We start from the raw sequence: 16,673 nt of genomic DNA on the forward strand, positions 1-16,673 counted from the left end.
CAATAAATTCAGTAAAAATGACAGTATCATCTTGTGCATCCCAAAATTTGTAAATATATAGCTTAAAGTGCAAGAATCAACATTGCCGAAGACTGCCAATTGATCCTATTTTGTAGTAAAAAGATATTCTCATGTAAAGTTATGTGTTTCCTCTCTTTCTCGCACATGCTTAGAATAGGATATTTCAAAAAAATCCGTTTTTCTTCAAAATTAAATAACTTTCTTGGGAACCTCCAATCAATATGCATTCTTCAACAAAGCTGTTCGTTATAAAATAAGCTACGTCACTGTAAGTTTTGAGGTATGCAGAATTATTGTGGAATTTTTTATTGGAATTTGATTTTTAATTTCTGATTTTCTATATATTTCACCATAGAAACTTCTAAACTCTTGTGAGTGAACTACAGCTATAGGAAAAATCTCATATTTGGCAGATGGTTTTTAAAGCTAATTACCAGTTGATTTAGGAGTGTTCTGAAAAAAGTTGCCGGTCTAATATGTATATGTACGTATCTTAGTATGCATATTTAAGTCAGTATGTATATATTGAAATGGCACAAATCCCCGACTACATACGGGGAACGTGCCATTTGAGCCAATATATTCTGATTCCTGAACCAAAAATTAAAAAAACGGAAATCGAAATTTATTACCTAATAAATACACAGAAGTCGAGCGAGAGAGTAATACCATTGAATCCACCATATTGTCGAGGATTATAGTTTGACCGGTTGCCTGTGGTTTGACAGTTGAAGGCGGTTTGATAGTGCGTCTTGTAATGGATCCATTTTCTGTAGCAGTATTGGCACATGGTTTACCGCAGTGTGGCGTCTGACTGCAGAAATGTTACGCGACCGTCTGTTTAGGATATTTGAATAGCGTTTTTTATTTTATTTTTTTATTTCGGTTATAGAGGTTTTAACCTTAAGGTCATTCGCCTCTTCGGGTTAGAAAAATTTCTAACCCTATGTGCGAGGTTGGGACTCGAACCCAGGTGCGCTGCGTACAAGGCAATCGATTTACCAACTACGCTATGCGCACCCCCAGCATTTTTAATGTATGTGATATCTTGAGCAGATTTGCATTCGACGTTGAAGTAAGAAGATATAGATTGGTTCAACTGTTTCTAACAACACGAATTTCATTGAAAATTCCAGGAAAAAGTTTCTCCAGGTAGGACTCATTCCGAATTACACTTGTCCGTATTTCGACACATTTTTCTAATGTACTCGAAGTTGGTGCGCAGTGCCAGATCATGTAGGCGAATTTCAGTCATATCTTTGTCCATTCATACGGGGATCTTGGATTTAATGATATCGCATTCGACGTCGTGTTCTATGTTGTTCATCACTATAAAGTTTTCTCTCTCGAATAGCAATATTGAACGTTATTAGTACCGCTTTTCTAGTATGATGTAGTTCGCCGTGGAATACTGCCTTAAGATCAAATTCCACTTCCATTTTAAGTCTTTCCGAATTTGCGTGAGGTCGACAGTTGGTTGGTTATTTTGATTATAGATGTTTCTAACCCTATGTGCGGGGTTGGGGAATCGAACTCAGGTGAGCCGCGAACAAGGTAATAGATTAACCAACTGAGTTATGCCCGCCCACTAATCGCGATAGTATTTTTTTATTTGATCCCCGATCTTGCTCACCTTAGGGGGTAAAAAAAACTTCTGCTACTGATGTGTATAAATATCGAAGCGACGCGGAAAAAATTCGCTCGATTGCATTACTGTGAATGAATGGTGTGTTTTTAGCGTCTGAAAATGTTCAGGAATCACACAGTAAATGCTTTATTTTAGAGAAAATAGAAGAAGTTGTGGAATTGGGATATTTGATTCTAAAAAAAAAAATCTAGCCTAAATGTCACAAAATCGGATGTTTCTGAATTTTACCTGTAACGAATCTATATCCATTTTGTATCTGAGAATTTTCCACGTTCAAAAAGTACTTGCATAAGAGGTTATTAAGAAATTAAGAAATTTTTCCTCTTATTTTCCCATTGTGCCAATTCCAAAAACTTCAAGTGAAGTGGGCGGGGGTCTAAAATTGTCCAAATGATGTGAAATTTGGCATCTGAACTTATTTTGACATTTGTCACAATATGAAAGGAAGGGCCTTTGAGATTTCAAAAAAGAGGCTTTTTTTGCAATGCCCTAACGTACAGTACAGTATAAAGTTTTATATAATTTATCATATTCTCAGCTAACTGTAACTAATAAAAGTTTAGTAATTTTCACGCTGTTACGCAATGTTGTGTGCAACATTGAAAAAACTTTTTCCCATAAACAATCGAGCTTGGCAGTTTTTCTTGATATCGAAGATGCTTTTCGAAGCAGAACGAAGTCTCCTACCTTTATATATCAAAAACTGGATACACGCAATACTAAGCAATCGTCATCTACGCTTATCGTAAAGACAAGTAAGGATAAGGAAACTGAGTGTCTACGGATGCCTTCAAGGTGGTGTGCTGTTACCACTTTTATGGAACTTTGTCGGCAACGGTTTGTTGAGGAAACTTAATGAGCTTGGGTTTCCGACGTATGATTTCGCCGATGATTATCATATAATGATCACCGGTATATGCATTAACACATTTTTTGATTCGATGCAACAAGTTTTATGTGTTGTTGAGCAATGGTGTCTTCATGTTGGGTTATCTGTTAATCCAAATAAAACATCAATGGTGCTTATCACGCAAAGAAGGATTACAACGGGAGCTCGTCCATCGTAGTTCTTTGACTGTGAAATGATTGTCGTAGATCAAGTTAAGCACATTGGGGTAATTCTTGACTCAAAACATAATTGGACAGCTCACATCGATTTTAGAATCAAGAAAGCCTGTATGGCCTTCAGCCAATGTAGGCTAGCATTTGGCAAATTTTGGGGACTCAAACCCAAGTACGTTCAGCGCATCTACACAATAATTGTTAGACCAATACTGGCATACGGGTGCCTTGCTTGGTGGTAGAATGGAGAAATCACGACAATCCAATCAAAATTAAACCATCTTCAGACGATGGTCTTGATTGCGATGACTAATGCGTTCCCGACAACATTTGTTGTTGCTCTGGAGGCACCCTCGAACATGAAACTACTATGTGTTTTTCTGAATCAAGAAGTACTTTCTTGTGCGTATCGTCTTAAGGTCACTAGGCTCTGGAACAGTAACCCAATAGATTGTGCAACTACCCGTAAAAGATTGTGGCCCAAATGATTACTTGGGATGAGTACATTTCAATGTGAGAATTTCTCCTCGCGATGAATGAATGTGTGACTGTATAGAGCGATAACTTGAAGAATACGTAGTACTAACAGTTCATTGTTGTATGGTCGAGCCGGTGCTGGTGTCTATTGTTGTGAAATGAGATTAGACCAATCCCAATCGCTTGGTAGATACTGTACCGTATTCCAAACCGAAACCTTGGCGATTCCTTGTGGCATACAATCGGCACTTCAACAGGGAATTTTCTGTAACAGAATTCTTTTTGCTCTAATTGTCAGGCTACCATAAAAACAATTAGTTCGAAAGATTCGAAATCGAAATTAGTAATCGCATGTCGAACTCAAATCAAAGAACTTAGTATTTCAAATGCTATCTACCTTCTATGGGTGTCCGGTTAAGCCGGCATTACTGGTAATGAAACGCAAGTGTGCTGCATCTGAATATGCCAAAAAATGGCGTAGCTTACATACTTGTATTCAAACACAAACTTTTCTGTCGGATGTGAATCCGAAAATGTCAAAGAATTTATTGCATTTTGCCAAGCATATTTGCAAAATGAGTATTCTGTTGGACATTACAAACTCAAGTATCACATGGCTACTATTCAGCGCGCTGAGTATTATTCGTGTGATCTTTGTGAATCCGATTACAGAGATTCATATCATTTCATATGTAACTGACCTGCAGTAATGCAATTGCGTATCCGGATTTTTGGTTATCCATACATAGATGAATCTATGTCCAGGGAGCTGAAACTCAAAGATTGTTTGGAAAAAGCTATAACGTTTGCTGAGAAGTTCTGAGAACCAAGTCGATTACAGAGAAAATACAACAATATTTTTGCAGTATCGACCACCGATCTTTGGAATATCTAGCAAAAAGTGGTTGCAAACTGAACTATGGCTCCCAAAAAGTCACGGCGAAAATTTATAAACCTAAATCGGTTTAATCCGAATTTGTAGGACAATATCTCCTGGTGGGTGTTTTCGTTCTATTATCTCATTATCCTCAGAGGGGTGTTGATATTTCCGCTCATCGTGAAGTGCCTTGTATTCCCTTGGGAGTGATGAATACTTCCGAATGGTTTATTTTTCATATCCCTAACCTTCCCCAATCTTTCCCCGCAGAAAAATGATGAAAAAACAAATCACGACAAAGCACAAATCTCCGATCATCATGAAAAACGTGCCAATTGCGCCAGTCGCTACTGATTAGTGATGGGAAAATATAAGGAAACAATATATTAAATGCTATAACTTTTGAAGCAGGACTCTGAAATTTATTCTTTTGTTCAAAGCAAGTAACCTTAGTATTTGAATCGAGATATGTTTATTCCTCAAGAAAAATGTGGGAAAAAGGGTGTTTGGAATATTCTCATATAACAATTAAAGTTGCTATAGCACACTAAAAGCAATCAATCTAGGTTTTTAGAAAGGTTTAAAGAGTGTCATAAAACTACAATTATTACTAGGGTTTTATTCCCCAAATTTTGCATGTACACGAACCGTCCGAAGGATATAGCCATGATGTTGCTCGTTTGCCATTCGAGCGACAAATGATTGCATCGAACGGGCGGTACTTCTATGCATAAATTACCTGCATTTGATTGAATCACTTCGGTGCAGGTGTGTTCTACTGCCAACGTAGTCAAAAATCCACAACGTCTACCGCTTATTGTACCGTCCGGACAATACAGTCAACATGTTGCTCATTTGGCATGTGTGCGACGACTGATGTAAAACGAATATGCGGGACCTATATAAATAATCTTCCCGTATGTGATGAAGCATTTAGATGCTCCCTTTGGACAGCTCTGATTGAAATAGGCTTGCAAATTTTGCATGTTTCTCATTGTGTTTTCGAAAAATTTTCTAAAAGATTTTCTAAAAATCCATTTTTGCTTTATTTATAGTAGTCGTACATTTTGCGAAATTGGATACAAAATACGTGCACGTATTTTCATTCAGATGGTGCCAAAAAATCGCGATTTCGCAGAAATTTTTAAGTGTAGTAAATTAGTATTTTGCTTAAAAAAATATTGCGAAAATTGTAGTAACCCTTTAGGAAAAATTAAGATCCTTACGGATGCGGCTGCTTCATCAGGTTCTATGAAACTTTGCTGAAGCCACAGCACACTACTTTTACCTTAAACGTCGCTTTCTCATTCCCATGCTTAATACCACAGTAAAGTTCGTAAGAACAACTTATTTTTTTAGTTTAAACTACTTTAAAGCTCCTCCTTATATTTTTGGTAATTGTAAAATAGTCCATTTAGAACCAACTGATCTACTGATTAACGTCACCCATCATGAAATAAACGATCGATATAGCAACAATGACCACTTCGCATAGTAGGACGGAATGAAAGGTTTCTTTTTTGTTTGAATACTTTAATATAATGGTGACAAATTTTGATTTAAGGGGTACTTAGACAAAAAAACAACTTTCTAATTTATTGTTTAAATGGTTAGGCGTCTATGGAAAGATTATACGATTTGTTAGTTTGATGAAAATCGTTGATTTTTCGGAAATGCTAAAATTTAATATAAGTTTGTTAAATTATTGAAAGTTTAGAAACATAAATAACTAGTCTATCAGATGCCATTCCGGTCCATAATCAAGAAGAATCAACATAAAAACAGCTTTTAAACCTCTATAAAATATTTTCTTTCATAAAATGTTAATCAAATCAAGTCAATTCAACAATTCATATATACACCATTAATAGTTCCGAATTTGAAATATTTTGAAATTTTTATCAATTTCAGTCCTGCTTAGAAGCTCTTCATATTCATATAATTGATGTTCATTTAATTGACAATTATAATTATAATACAACAACAAAAATGCTCATAAAAACCCTGGCTACGACACTGGTACATAGCAAACCCGGAGATTCATTATCGCTCAATTTTCAATATTTTGCAATGAAATTTTGAATAAATATTGTTTAATTGTGGCATTATTATGTGGAAATTGATTGAATATACTAACACTCTCTGTATAGCATTTTTTTAAATGTGCCTTTTTAACGAATTGGTGTTATCACAACCCTCCCCCTCAACACTAACTGAAATTACTTTGTTTGCCAAAAATCAATATCGTTCGATCTGTCTGTATTAGTCGGCCGGGCTGTCCTCCTGGGATGTGGTTTCAGCGTTTTTGCCCACACGAATCTGTTCATGGGGCGTTTGGCTATTGCTATGCTGGTTTGCGGGTTGTTGTCAAATTTTTCGTAACATATGTATCATACCAATTGTGCATATGCAGTCACGATGGTTAATAATTTCCTGTTATTTAAACCCGTAATAAGATCCACGATGTAACAAAATATTCCAAACGATTGGTCAAAATTATATTTTGAAAGTTTCTCCCAAATTCTTGCCCGTTTAACACTTAACGCTAGCCATTATCAGACAGCCCAATCAACTCGCACCCAAGCAGCCACCGCACGTGGGAAACAAAAAAATCAATTAAAGCATTTCTCATTTCCGTTATCTCATTTCAGATATTTCGCTACATCGAAAACACCGGAACGCAACACGAGCAGGAAGTGGCATCGGACATCATCCTACGCGTGGTGGACGTTATTATGCAGAATAAATTATCATTGAATAATCAACAGGTAAGGGGGGCGACGGTTCTTTCGAAAAAAAAAATTAAAAACAAAACAAATCCACTCTCATGACAACGAATTTTCATATAATTGCTAATGAGACAGTCCACTAATTAGCTGCCCGTAGTATTCTATCAGGTTTTGCTATCAATCCGAACTGTTCGTCCACTGCCAGGGGCAATAACGCTGTACGATGCTGTTGGCGGTGGCATTATTTTCAGTGGGAGGAATCAATTTTGTTGCTGGTGAACTAATATGGATGCGAAAGATATATAAACAAGAAAGCAATCGTGAAATAATTTGTAAAAGCGTTAAAAAAAGTTTTCAAACGTGTGTTACGATAAGTTCAGTCAGAGAATGCGTTAGTATATCAAACATAGATTAACTCTTCATAAACATGGTGATAAAACTACTCGAAAGAAAAATAACATGAGTGTGGTGACGCCACATTATTGTTTTTCACAATGTAGAAAAAAATAGGCGTTTTCCCTTTATCTATATTACGGTAGACGTGCCCTTATTCATCTCATTAGTCACGATGTTACACTATTTCGCTGATAACTCGGCTTACACAGATTGGATTGCGCTTAAATATAGGTATTAACATCTTTGCTTTGTTCTTAAGAAGCAGACCAATTAAGAATGCGGCATGGAAAATGTAAAATACTCGCGCTAGTGCGAAGCGAAAAATTGAATACAATGCACCCTTATTCATCCTACCATTTGAGCTAATGCGTTGAAGAGAGATAGCAGACACTGCTCTAACTAATGTGTTCAAATTGGTGGGATGAATAGAGGTGCCAAGATGAATTAGGGCACAGTAACCCTACTGAACTCCGCTAGCGAATGACGGATCTCAATAGTAGCACGTCTGTAATAACATACGTACATGGAACTATTGAGAACCAGAGCTACAGGTCCAAAGCCCTGGTAAAGGAGGATGATTGTGATGATCCGGGCCGAGATCACCACGTAAAGCAAGGTAGGGCATAACCCCAATTCCAAGGCGTGAAGCGACCCGTGCCGAGGGATGAGTGATCGAGGGGGTGAAAAAGATGCTCGATCGTTAACGGAGCCTGTGGGGTACCTGGGCAACCCCCACAGTAAGCGTCCCTTACCACGCTAATGCGGAGCTCTGGCGTGGCGGGCATATATTTCTCGCGCTACTCGTGGGACTATACATGGAGGTAAATAAAAATAAAAATAAACAGACGGAGGTGCCAAACCCCTTCGCAAGAGGTGGTTTGGCGAGGTCTCCCCCCCGTGGGGAGAGTAGTGGAGCGATGAGTGCTGCATCCGAAAGCACCAGTGACCCCCCAGCAGCGGTAGGCAATATCCCTACCAATGCATCGGAGGGGCCAATAGCTGCGATGCGCAAAGTAGCGAAGCAACTCGATTCTATAATCGACTTCGCTAGCGCAAAGCAGAACATAGCCAAGGAGTTGAAGTTGAGCCTCTTGGAGCTCCGGAAAGCTGTTCGTGTCGCAAGACAGGAACAGCAGGCCTATGTTGAGAGGGTGGAATGTCGGGAGAGGCCCGACAGAGAAACCCAGACAGTGGCCTCCAATAGGGAGGAAAGAGAGAAGGTCGATAGAGGTTCACAGACAGTGGCCTTTACCTTCTACGGAGCAGCCACGTCGATCGGAGCGGCGACCGAGTTCCCCTCGAAGGGAAAGGGAAAGGGCAATCGCAAGACGGCATCGAATGCGAAGCGCCCTAGGAAGTCGCCAGGCGAGGGTGCCAAAACCGACACCACTCGGCGTGCAGCCGTCAAGGTCAAACGCCGCCTGGGTGAGGTAAGCGAGGGCGAGAGTGACCTCGCTGTGGAGAGCGATGGTACCAGCAACCCGGCACGACCGGGGCAGGGGGGCTCAAACCCCTGGACGCTGGTTACCAAGAAAAAGCCGGCACCGAAACCGGAGGTACCGCGGCCTGCGAGGAAGGCCAAGGACAGAGGCGAAACCTTGTGGTTAAAAACCGACAAGGACAAATACACCGATGTCCTTAAATCGATGAAGGCGGCCGAAAGTCTCTCGGCCCTTGGGCAGGATGTGCGTAGCGTAAGACGCACCAACACGGGAGAGATGCTCCTGGTGCTGAAGCGAGGCGCACAATCAAGTGCAGTATATAAGGCCTTGGCCCAAGAGGTCCTTGGTGAGGGCGCCCAAATCAGGTCGCTAGGTGCGGAAACAACTCTCCAGTGCAAGCACTTGGACGAGTTCACGACCGCAGAAGACGTCGTCGCAGCCGTCAAGGAGCACTGCGGCGTCACAATCGAGCGGGCCTCTGTGCGATTGAGGGACGGACCCTCTGGCACCCAAGTAGCCTACCTCAGGCTACTGAATGCGGATGCCAAAAAGGTAACCGAGAAAGGGAAGCTGAAGATCGGCTGGTCGGTATGCCCTATTAGTATACCCCAGCCGCCTTCAGTGGACAGGTGCTATCGGTGCCTAGAATCCGGCCATAAAGCTTACGAATGCAAAGGCATAGACAGGAGCAAGCTATGTCGTCGATGCGGCGAGGAGGGGCATAAAGAGCGGGGGTGCACTAAGGCATATAAGTGCCTTATCTGCACCGCTAAGAAGCAAGCCCATAAACATGCTATGGGCGGACCTTCGTGTCCCTTCGGCGAGTTAAATAAGAAGAAGCCGTGAGAGTCACACAGCTAAATCTTAACCATTGTGCAGCAGCCCAACAGCTGCTGTGGCAGTCGGTCTCGGAGTCGAGGACAGATGTCGCCCTCTTATCAGACCCGTACAGCATCCCTGCCGGCAACGGCAATTGGGTGTCGGACGGGTCTGGAATGGTGGCAATCTGTACAACGGGAAGGTTCCCGGTTCAAGAGGTAATACACCCCTCCGCCGAGGGTGTGGCGATTGCCAAGATCAATGGTGTGTTCTATTGCAGCTGCTACGCCCCACCAAGGTGGCCAATAGAACAGTTCTACCAGATGATCGACAGCCTCTCGTCGGACCTCGTGGGCCGGAAACCGGTAGTAATAGCGAGAGACTTCAACGCTTGGGCAGTGGAGTGGGGCAGCCGCTGTATAAATAGCAGGGGCCAAGCGCTAATGGAAGCGTTTGCGAAACTCGATACTGTGCTAGCTAATGATGGCTCCGCTAGTACATTCCGTAGAAACGGAGTGGAGGCGTGGATTGATTTAACCTTTGCCAGCCCGAGTCTGGCTCCAGGCATGGAATGGAGGGTAGACGAAGGCTACACCCATAGCGATCATTTAGCAATCCGCTTTAAGATCAACTATGGTGTGCAGCATCCGAGGGCGGGAGATCCCTGTCAGGTACGCGGGTGGAAGTCCAATCACTTCGACAGCGAAGCTTTCACCGCGGCCCTGGGACTGGAGGCCAACACCGACAGTCTAAGCGGGGATGCGCTGGTAGCTGTTCTATCACGCGCGTGCGACGCCACTATGCCGAGAAAAACACTGCCAAGAAACGGTAGATGCCCGGTATACTGGTGGAGTGCCGAGATTGCAGCTCTACGGTCAGCCTGCCTCAGAGCTAGACGTAGGATGCAAAGAGCTCGCACCGAGGATGCAAGAGAGAAGTGAAGTGTTTCGAGCTGCGAAATTAGCCCTTAACAAGGCTATTAAAAGCAGCAAGAGAGCGTGTTTCGACAACCTGTGTGAGAGTGCCAACGCGAATCCGTGGGGTGACGCCTACCGGATTGTGATGGCCAAGACCAAAGGGGGCTCCTCACCCCCAGAACGGTCTCCGGACCGGTTGGCAACGATTATCGAAGTACTCTTCCCGTCTCGAGCCACAAGCCCCTGGCCACCTGCACTACGAGACAGTGCGGGCACGGTCGAAATGGTGGCTCCAGTGACGAATGAAGAACTACTCGCAGTGGCTAAATCCCTAGCAATGAACAAAGCTCCAGGGCCAGATGGAGTTCCAAACAACGCTCTCAAGGCAGCGATCATAGCGAACCCGAACATGTTCAGGCTAGCTATGCAGAGATGCCTTGACGAGTGCCGTTTCCCCGATAGATGGAAAAGGCAGAAACTGGTGCTGTTGCAGAAGCCCGGGAAGCCGCCAGGCGACCCATCGGCGTACAGACCAATCTGTCTGATAGACACGACTGGCAAACTGCTTGAGAGGATCATCCTCAACAGGCTCACCCCGTACGCGGAAGGTACGGACGGTCTGTCAAGCAACCAGTTTGGCTTTCGGAAGGGTAAGTCCACAGTGGACGCTCTCAACTCAGTGATAAATACTGCCGAGATAGCGATCCAACGAAAAAGGCGAGGTATTCGATACTGTGCGTTAGTGACACTTCACGTGAAGAACGCATTCAACAGCGCAAGCTGGGATGCCATCGCGCTCTCGTTACACCGGCTTAGCCTACCGGTGGGTCTGTACCGGATCCTGGAAAGTTACTTCCAAAACCGCGTACTGCTATACGAGACCGATGCCGGTCAGAAAAGGGTTCCGATTACCGCCGGAGTCCCGCAGGGCTCGATCCTAGGCCCGGTGCTATGGAACCTCATGTATGACGGGGTTCTGAGACTGAAGTTCCCTCCTGGGGTCAAGATCGTCGGCTTTGCCGACGACGTAACCTTGGAGGTCTACGGGGAGTCAATTCCTGAGGTAGAACTAACCGCAGAACACGCGATTAGCACGGTGGAGGAATGGATGAGCGCGAGAGGCCTGGAGCTCGCTCATCATAAGACGGAGGTAGTTATCGTCAACAACCGCAAGTCGGCACAACATGCAGTTATCCATGTGGGAGAAGTCGCGATCACTTCACAGCGAAGTCTGAAGTCTCTCGGAGTCATTATAGACGACAAGCTGACCTTCGGCAGCCATGTCGACTATACGTGCAAGAGAGCGTCGACTGCTGTTGCGGCACTATCGAGAATGATGTCCAACAGCTCAAAGGTGTGCGCCAGTAGACGTAGGTTACTGGCAGGCGTTGCCGTATCTATCCTCAGGTACGGCGGCCCGTCATGGTCAAGAGCACTGAGGGTAACCAGTTACCTACAGAAACTGGAGAGCACCTACCGCGTGATGTGCCTCAGAGTGATATCTGCCTACCGCACGGTATCACACGATGCATCCTGCGTGATAGCGAGCATGATGCCAGTCGGGCTGGTCATTCGGGAAGATGAGGAGTGCTTTGAGCTACGTGGAAATAGGGGAGCCCGCGAGCGCACCAGGGTGACCTCGGTCGCCAGATGGCAGCGTGAGTGGGACAACTCCTCGAAAGGTAGGTGGACCCACCGGCTGATACCTAGCATATCGAGCTGGGTGGGAAGACCCCATGGGGAAGTTCACTTCCACCTGACACAATTCCTGTCAGGCCATGGCTGTTTCCGTCAGTACCTCCACAGGTTCGGGCACGCGGAGGTCCCAGTCTGCCCGGACTGCCCAGGTGTAGATGAAACTGCCGAACACATACTGTTCGTATGTCATCGGTTCGACGTCGAAAGAAGAGCAATGCTTGACGTCTGTGGCTGGGACACAACCCCGGATACCTTTATCCAGCGGATGTGTCAAACGGTGGAGAAGTGGAACGCAGTCTCGGCTGCTACCATCCAGATTGCCAGTAGGCTACAGGTAATCTGGCGAACCGAGCAACAGACGGCGGGCACGGCTAACTAGTGATTGGTTAGCTGGAGCGAAAAAGGCCAAGCGCAAAATAAGAGAGTGAAAGGTCTGTTCATGCCGAGGTAGGTTGGCGCAGCGAATGGCAACCGCGTAAGGGGTAAACCCAGCCACCCCGAAGCAAGACAGAAGAGTGAGTGTATAGGCGTATAAGTGGACTGCCTCATGCCAAGACGGGAGGGTCGTAGCGTAGTATGTTGGAACTAAGCTATCGATGCCTCATGGTGTGGCAGAGGAGTGAAAGGGTGAGCATCCAAGTCAGTCTCACATTGCATGTTAAGGGTGAGCATAAAAGTCAGCCTCACAGGTTGGTAGAGGCTAGCACAAAAGTCAGCCTAGCAAGGAATGAAAAAGGTGAGCACAAAAGTCAGCCTCGCATGGTATGTCAGAAGTGGGGCCTAAGAAAAATGTCCCACATGGGATGCCAGAGGGAGTGACAAAGGTACAATAGAGTGGCACGATTGAGAGTGAATCAGGTGATAGGGTGAGCACCCAAGTCAGCCTCACATGGATGGGTAGGGCGAGCACAAAAGTAAGCCTAGCAAGGAATGAGTAAGGTGAGCACACAAGTCAGCCTCGCATGGAACGTAAAAGGTGAGCACAAAAGTCAGCCTCATGTGGGAGTGTTTGAGAGTGAATCAAAGTGTGATTGAGAGAGCACCCAAGTAAGCCTCATACAGGATGTATGATCGCGTGAGTGAGAGTGAATGAGTACACTTAGTACAGCCATCCCCCCAGAAGTAATACCGAGAGGTAGTTCCTGGGAGGAATGATGGCGGAGCCCAATGGAGTTTAGTCGGTATTAATGGCTGGTCACCATTCGAGTCCGACACGCCCCCAGTGCACCCCGTGTGGTAGATTGGACCCTACCGTTAGCACGTGTACTGGGCTAGGACATAAAGGTCTTCTCCATTGTAAAAAAAAAAAAAAAAAAAAAAAACAGTAACCCTACTGCATGATCGAGCATTTGTGGCGAGGTTCAGCTATTTTCCACCGCATACCTTATCACCTATTTTTATAAGGTAATTCATCAACAAAACTATCTGTGAAGATGAGCCAACTTGGTTATGCAAATAATTTGTTCCTATCTTTTTTCTAGCAACTAAAGAGTAGACATTATTTTATTATTTTCAAAATTGCACATATTTTGTCGTATGTAATTTTAAATCTTCGTTGATTTGATGGCATTGTAAGGGATAATATATCCACCGGGTGATACCAGTTTTTTTTTATTTCGATTATAGAGGTTTTAACCTTAAGGTCATTCGCCTCTTCGGGTTAGAAAAATCTCATGAAAAATTTCTAACCCTATGTGCGGCGTCGGGACTCGAACCCAGGTGCGCTGCGTACAAGGCAATCGATTTACTAACTACGCTACGCCCACCCCCGGGTGATACCAGTCTAGCTGAAATTTTTTTGGACTGAGCTAACTAATTTTTTGGCTCGGTTTCGACCAATTATGAAACTAATCCACAGGGTATTAATTGTTCGCAGGAAATACGCATGATCTTGTCTGAGTATAAGTTTGACTATTGAATCATGTATAAGGGTTGAGAAATGAAAATAATTCGGGGGGAAGGATCGAAAACCAGTTACCAATTTCCGGAATGTTAAATCATGTTCATTGTAATAATATTTCTCACTTTCAAATACTTTTGTGCTGTACATGCACATGATTTGCCACCAAACCAAAGGTCACTTCTTTATTTCTTGCATATCTTTGCATTTCTAACACATTGTTTTAAATTAGTAAGTTAGTTTCATTTCAATCTTACTGCCTCCAATCTTGTTCTAGTAATTAGAATAAAAGGCACACGCGCGTGTCATCAGGGGCTGCTGTCTACTAATAACACATGAATGATTTGGTTGATAAAAAAAATTTATGTTTCCTATGCACTAAACATTCGATTCTGCTTAAAATTTCAGTCAGTTGGAAAGTTAATGAATGAGGGAGGCGGCGAATCTGAATGTTGGTTTCGGTAAATACAAGCAGAAATAGGTATCTGATTTTAAATTTTTGCAGCACTGGTCCGTAGTAAGTTGTTAACCTTCCGGCGGTCGCGCTAGTGCACTGAGTGTACGCTGCTCTGAGAAGCTTGCGAAATCGTCTTAAAGCATCAACGGTTGCTCGTTCAATGGACCATATGCGTGACTTCCAATTAATGCTTTTTTTTTTTTTTTTTTTTTTTTTTTATTTCGATTATAGAGGTTTTAACTTTAAGGTCATTCGCCTCTTCGGGTTAGAAAAATCTCTTATGAAAAATTTCTAACCCTATGTGCGGGGTCGGGACTTGAACCCAGGTGCGCTGCGTACAAGGCAATCGATTTACCAATACGCTACGCCCACATGCTTATTTTGGGCCGCTCAAAATTATATCATATTCTCGTTGCGAAAACAATTGGGAATTCACAGTTACGATATTCCTAAAACTTATTTAAGATACCTAATAAGTTTCCTAAAATGATCAATCGCGCATGAACTCCTGTACAATTTCAAATCCCTATCCTTATTAACAATTTTTCTCCTTCCGTGGTACTATTGAAGTGCGCATTAATATATATGGCCTCTAGTAAATGCAAGTGTCGGACTACAATTCCTTCCCTTTCGTGCTGCGATGTTTTTTTTTCGAACCTGGCCGGGGAAGATATTAATCAATAAACAAATTGGAATTATCAGAAGTTGCACATTGAACGATGATTTGTTACTCCCAGGCCTTATTATCTATTGATTCTCTATACAATTTTAGCTATTGCTGCACGGAAAAAAAAAAAACTGTTCCCCAATCGTGAATAAAGTGCCATGAATTCTGGAACAATCACGTTTACAGATTACGAAAACTGGACTTGCACACTTCAGTAACGCTCGCCTAAAGCAATTATTAGTAAAAATATTTGTTTTCGTTTGTTGAACTTTAGTTCGGTTTCCGCCATGTCATAACCAAATCGATTTTCTGCACGTGAACTAATGCACAACTTTATGAACAGTATTTCTAAAATCAATGGTTGACTTATGATGTTATTCATAGATTTAGGAAGATCAGTTCATAAAATCAAAACTTTCTCGAGAACTTTTTCACGAAGCTTGAAATTTTATTCCTGAATACATGCAATCCTTTCGAACTGATTCCTAATATATCCATTATCCAAGCTCGAGAAATAGTTTACAACATCATCAAATATTATTCATGTATTCGTGAACAGGTTCATGATTCCCATTATAAAAGTCACGATTTACCACTCGTGGTCTTGAAATAATTCACGAAATCATAAAAGTTAATTCGTGAGCTTTTTCATCATTCCTAGTAAAATAGTCGCGATTGACCATTCGTACACGTGAAATAGTTCATAAAATCATGCAATAATATTTGGATGACTAAGATCCAAAAATCAAGAACAGAACTACTAGTGACAAAAATGTCAAAAATCGTGACTAGGATCTGGAAATCATGAATATAAATCACATTTCTTATGATTAAAATAACGAAAATCGTTACTAAGATTCGGGACTAAAATATCACAATAACGTTAAAAAAAATTCCGAAAATCACGACAAAGATCCTGCAGCTAAATCACGCTACTCTGACAGAATAATCCGATAGTAAACTCACAAAATAAAATATGACGGTAACGTGATGAGAAATCGCGAATAAACTCCTGCAAGCATGAACATCGTTTAACTGTCGGCTGTGTATTCCCAAATTAGGAACAAGGATCACAACAAAAACTAAACATGTCAAGGGAACAACCACAGTAATTCTGCCAAATATTTGAATATAACGCCATGTGTATATTCGGCGCGAACTAGTTTTATGGAAACACAAGTAGTATCATGAATATGAAGTTTATTATTCATAATTTCAGGAACCTGGTCACAGGTTTTGTAAATCGTTCGGTTCACGAAATCGTGATCTTTTTTCATGAATTTACGAACGATTTTTTTCCGTGAGATCAATAAAGAAGTATCAATCAGGGCTGGTCACACGAGCTCAAACGTTAGCTCAAATACTTTATAATTCAAATTGGTATTGAAAATTAAGGAAAATAAAAATATGTCCACTAATTGGCTATTTACGGTGCTTGGAAAGTGAAAATATGAATATGAGCATGGGAACATTGCGTTCCTTGGTCATCATTGCCGCACGTATGCCTCGTGCGAAAACCGATGCGACTTACACCGAGCGTTCTTCTTCATTTGTTTACTAGAT

General features: G+C 42.6%; 1 protein-coding gene across 1 annotated transcript in view; it reads left to right on the forward strand.

Annotated features, from left to right (window-relative positions):
* The window catches only part of LOC131679305 (uncharacterized), a 615,352-nt gene that overhangs the window by 409,679 nt on the left and 189,000 nt on the right, over positions 1-16,673 (forward strand). Inside the window, exon 13 of the mRNA XM_058960013.1 lies at positions 6,737-6,853. Coding sequence (XP_058815996.1) covers positions 6,737-6,853 — 117 coding nt within the window. The remainder of the gene's footprint in view (positions 1-6,736; positions 6,854-16,673) is intronic.

Source organism: Topomyia yanbarensis, chromosome 2, assembly GCF_030247195.1.
Source record: "Topomyia yanbarensis strain Yona2022 chromosome 2, ASM3024719v1, whole genome shotgun sequence".
Lineage (NCBI taxonomy): Eukaryota > Metazoa > Arthropoda > Insecta > Diptera > Culicidae > Topomyia > Topomyia yanbarensis.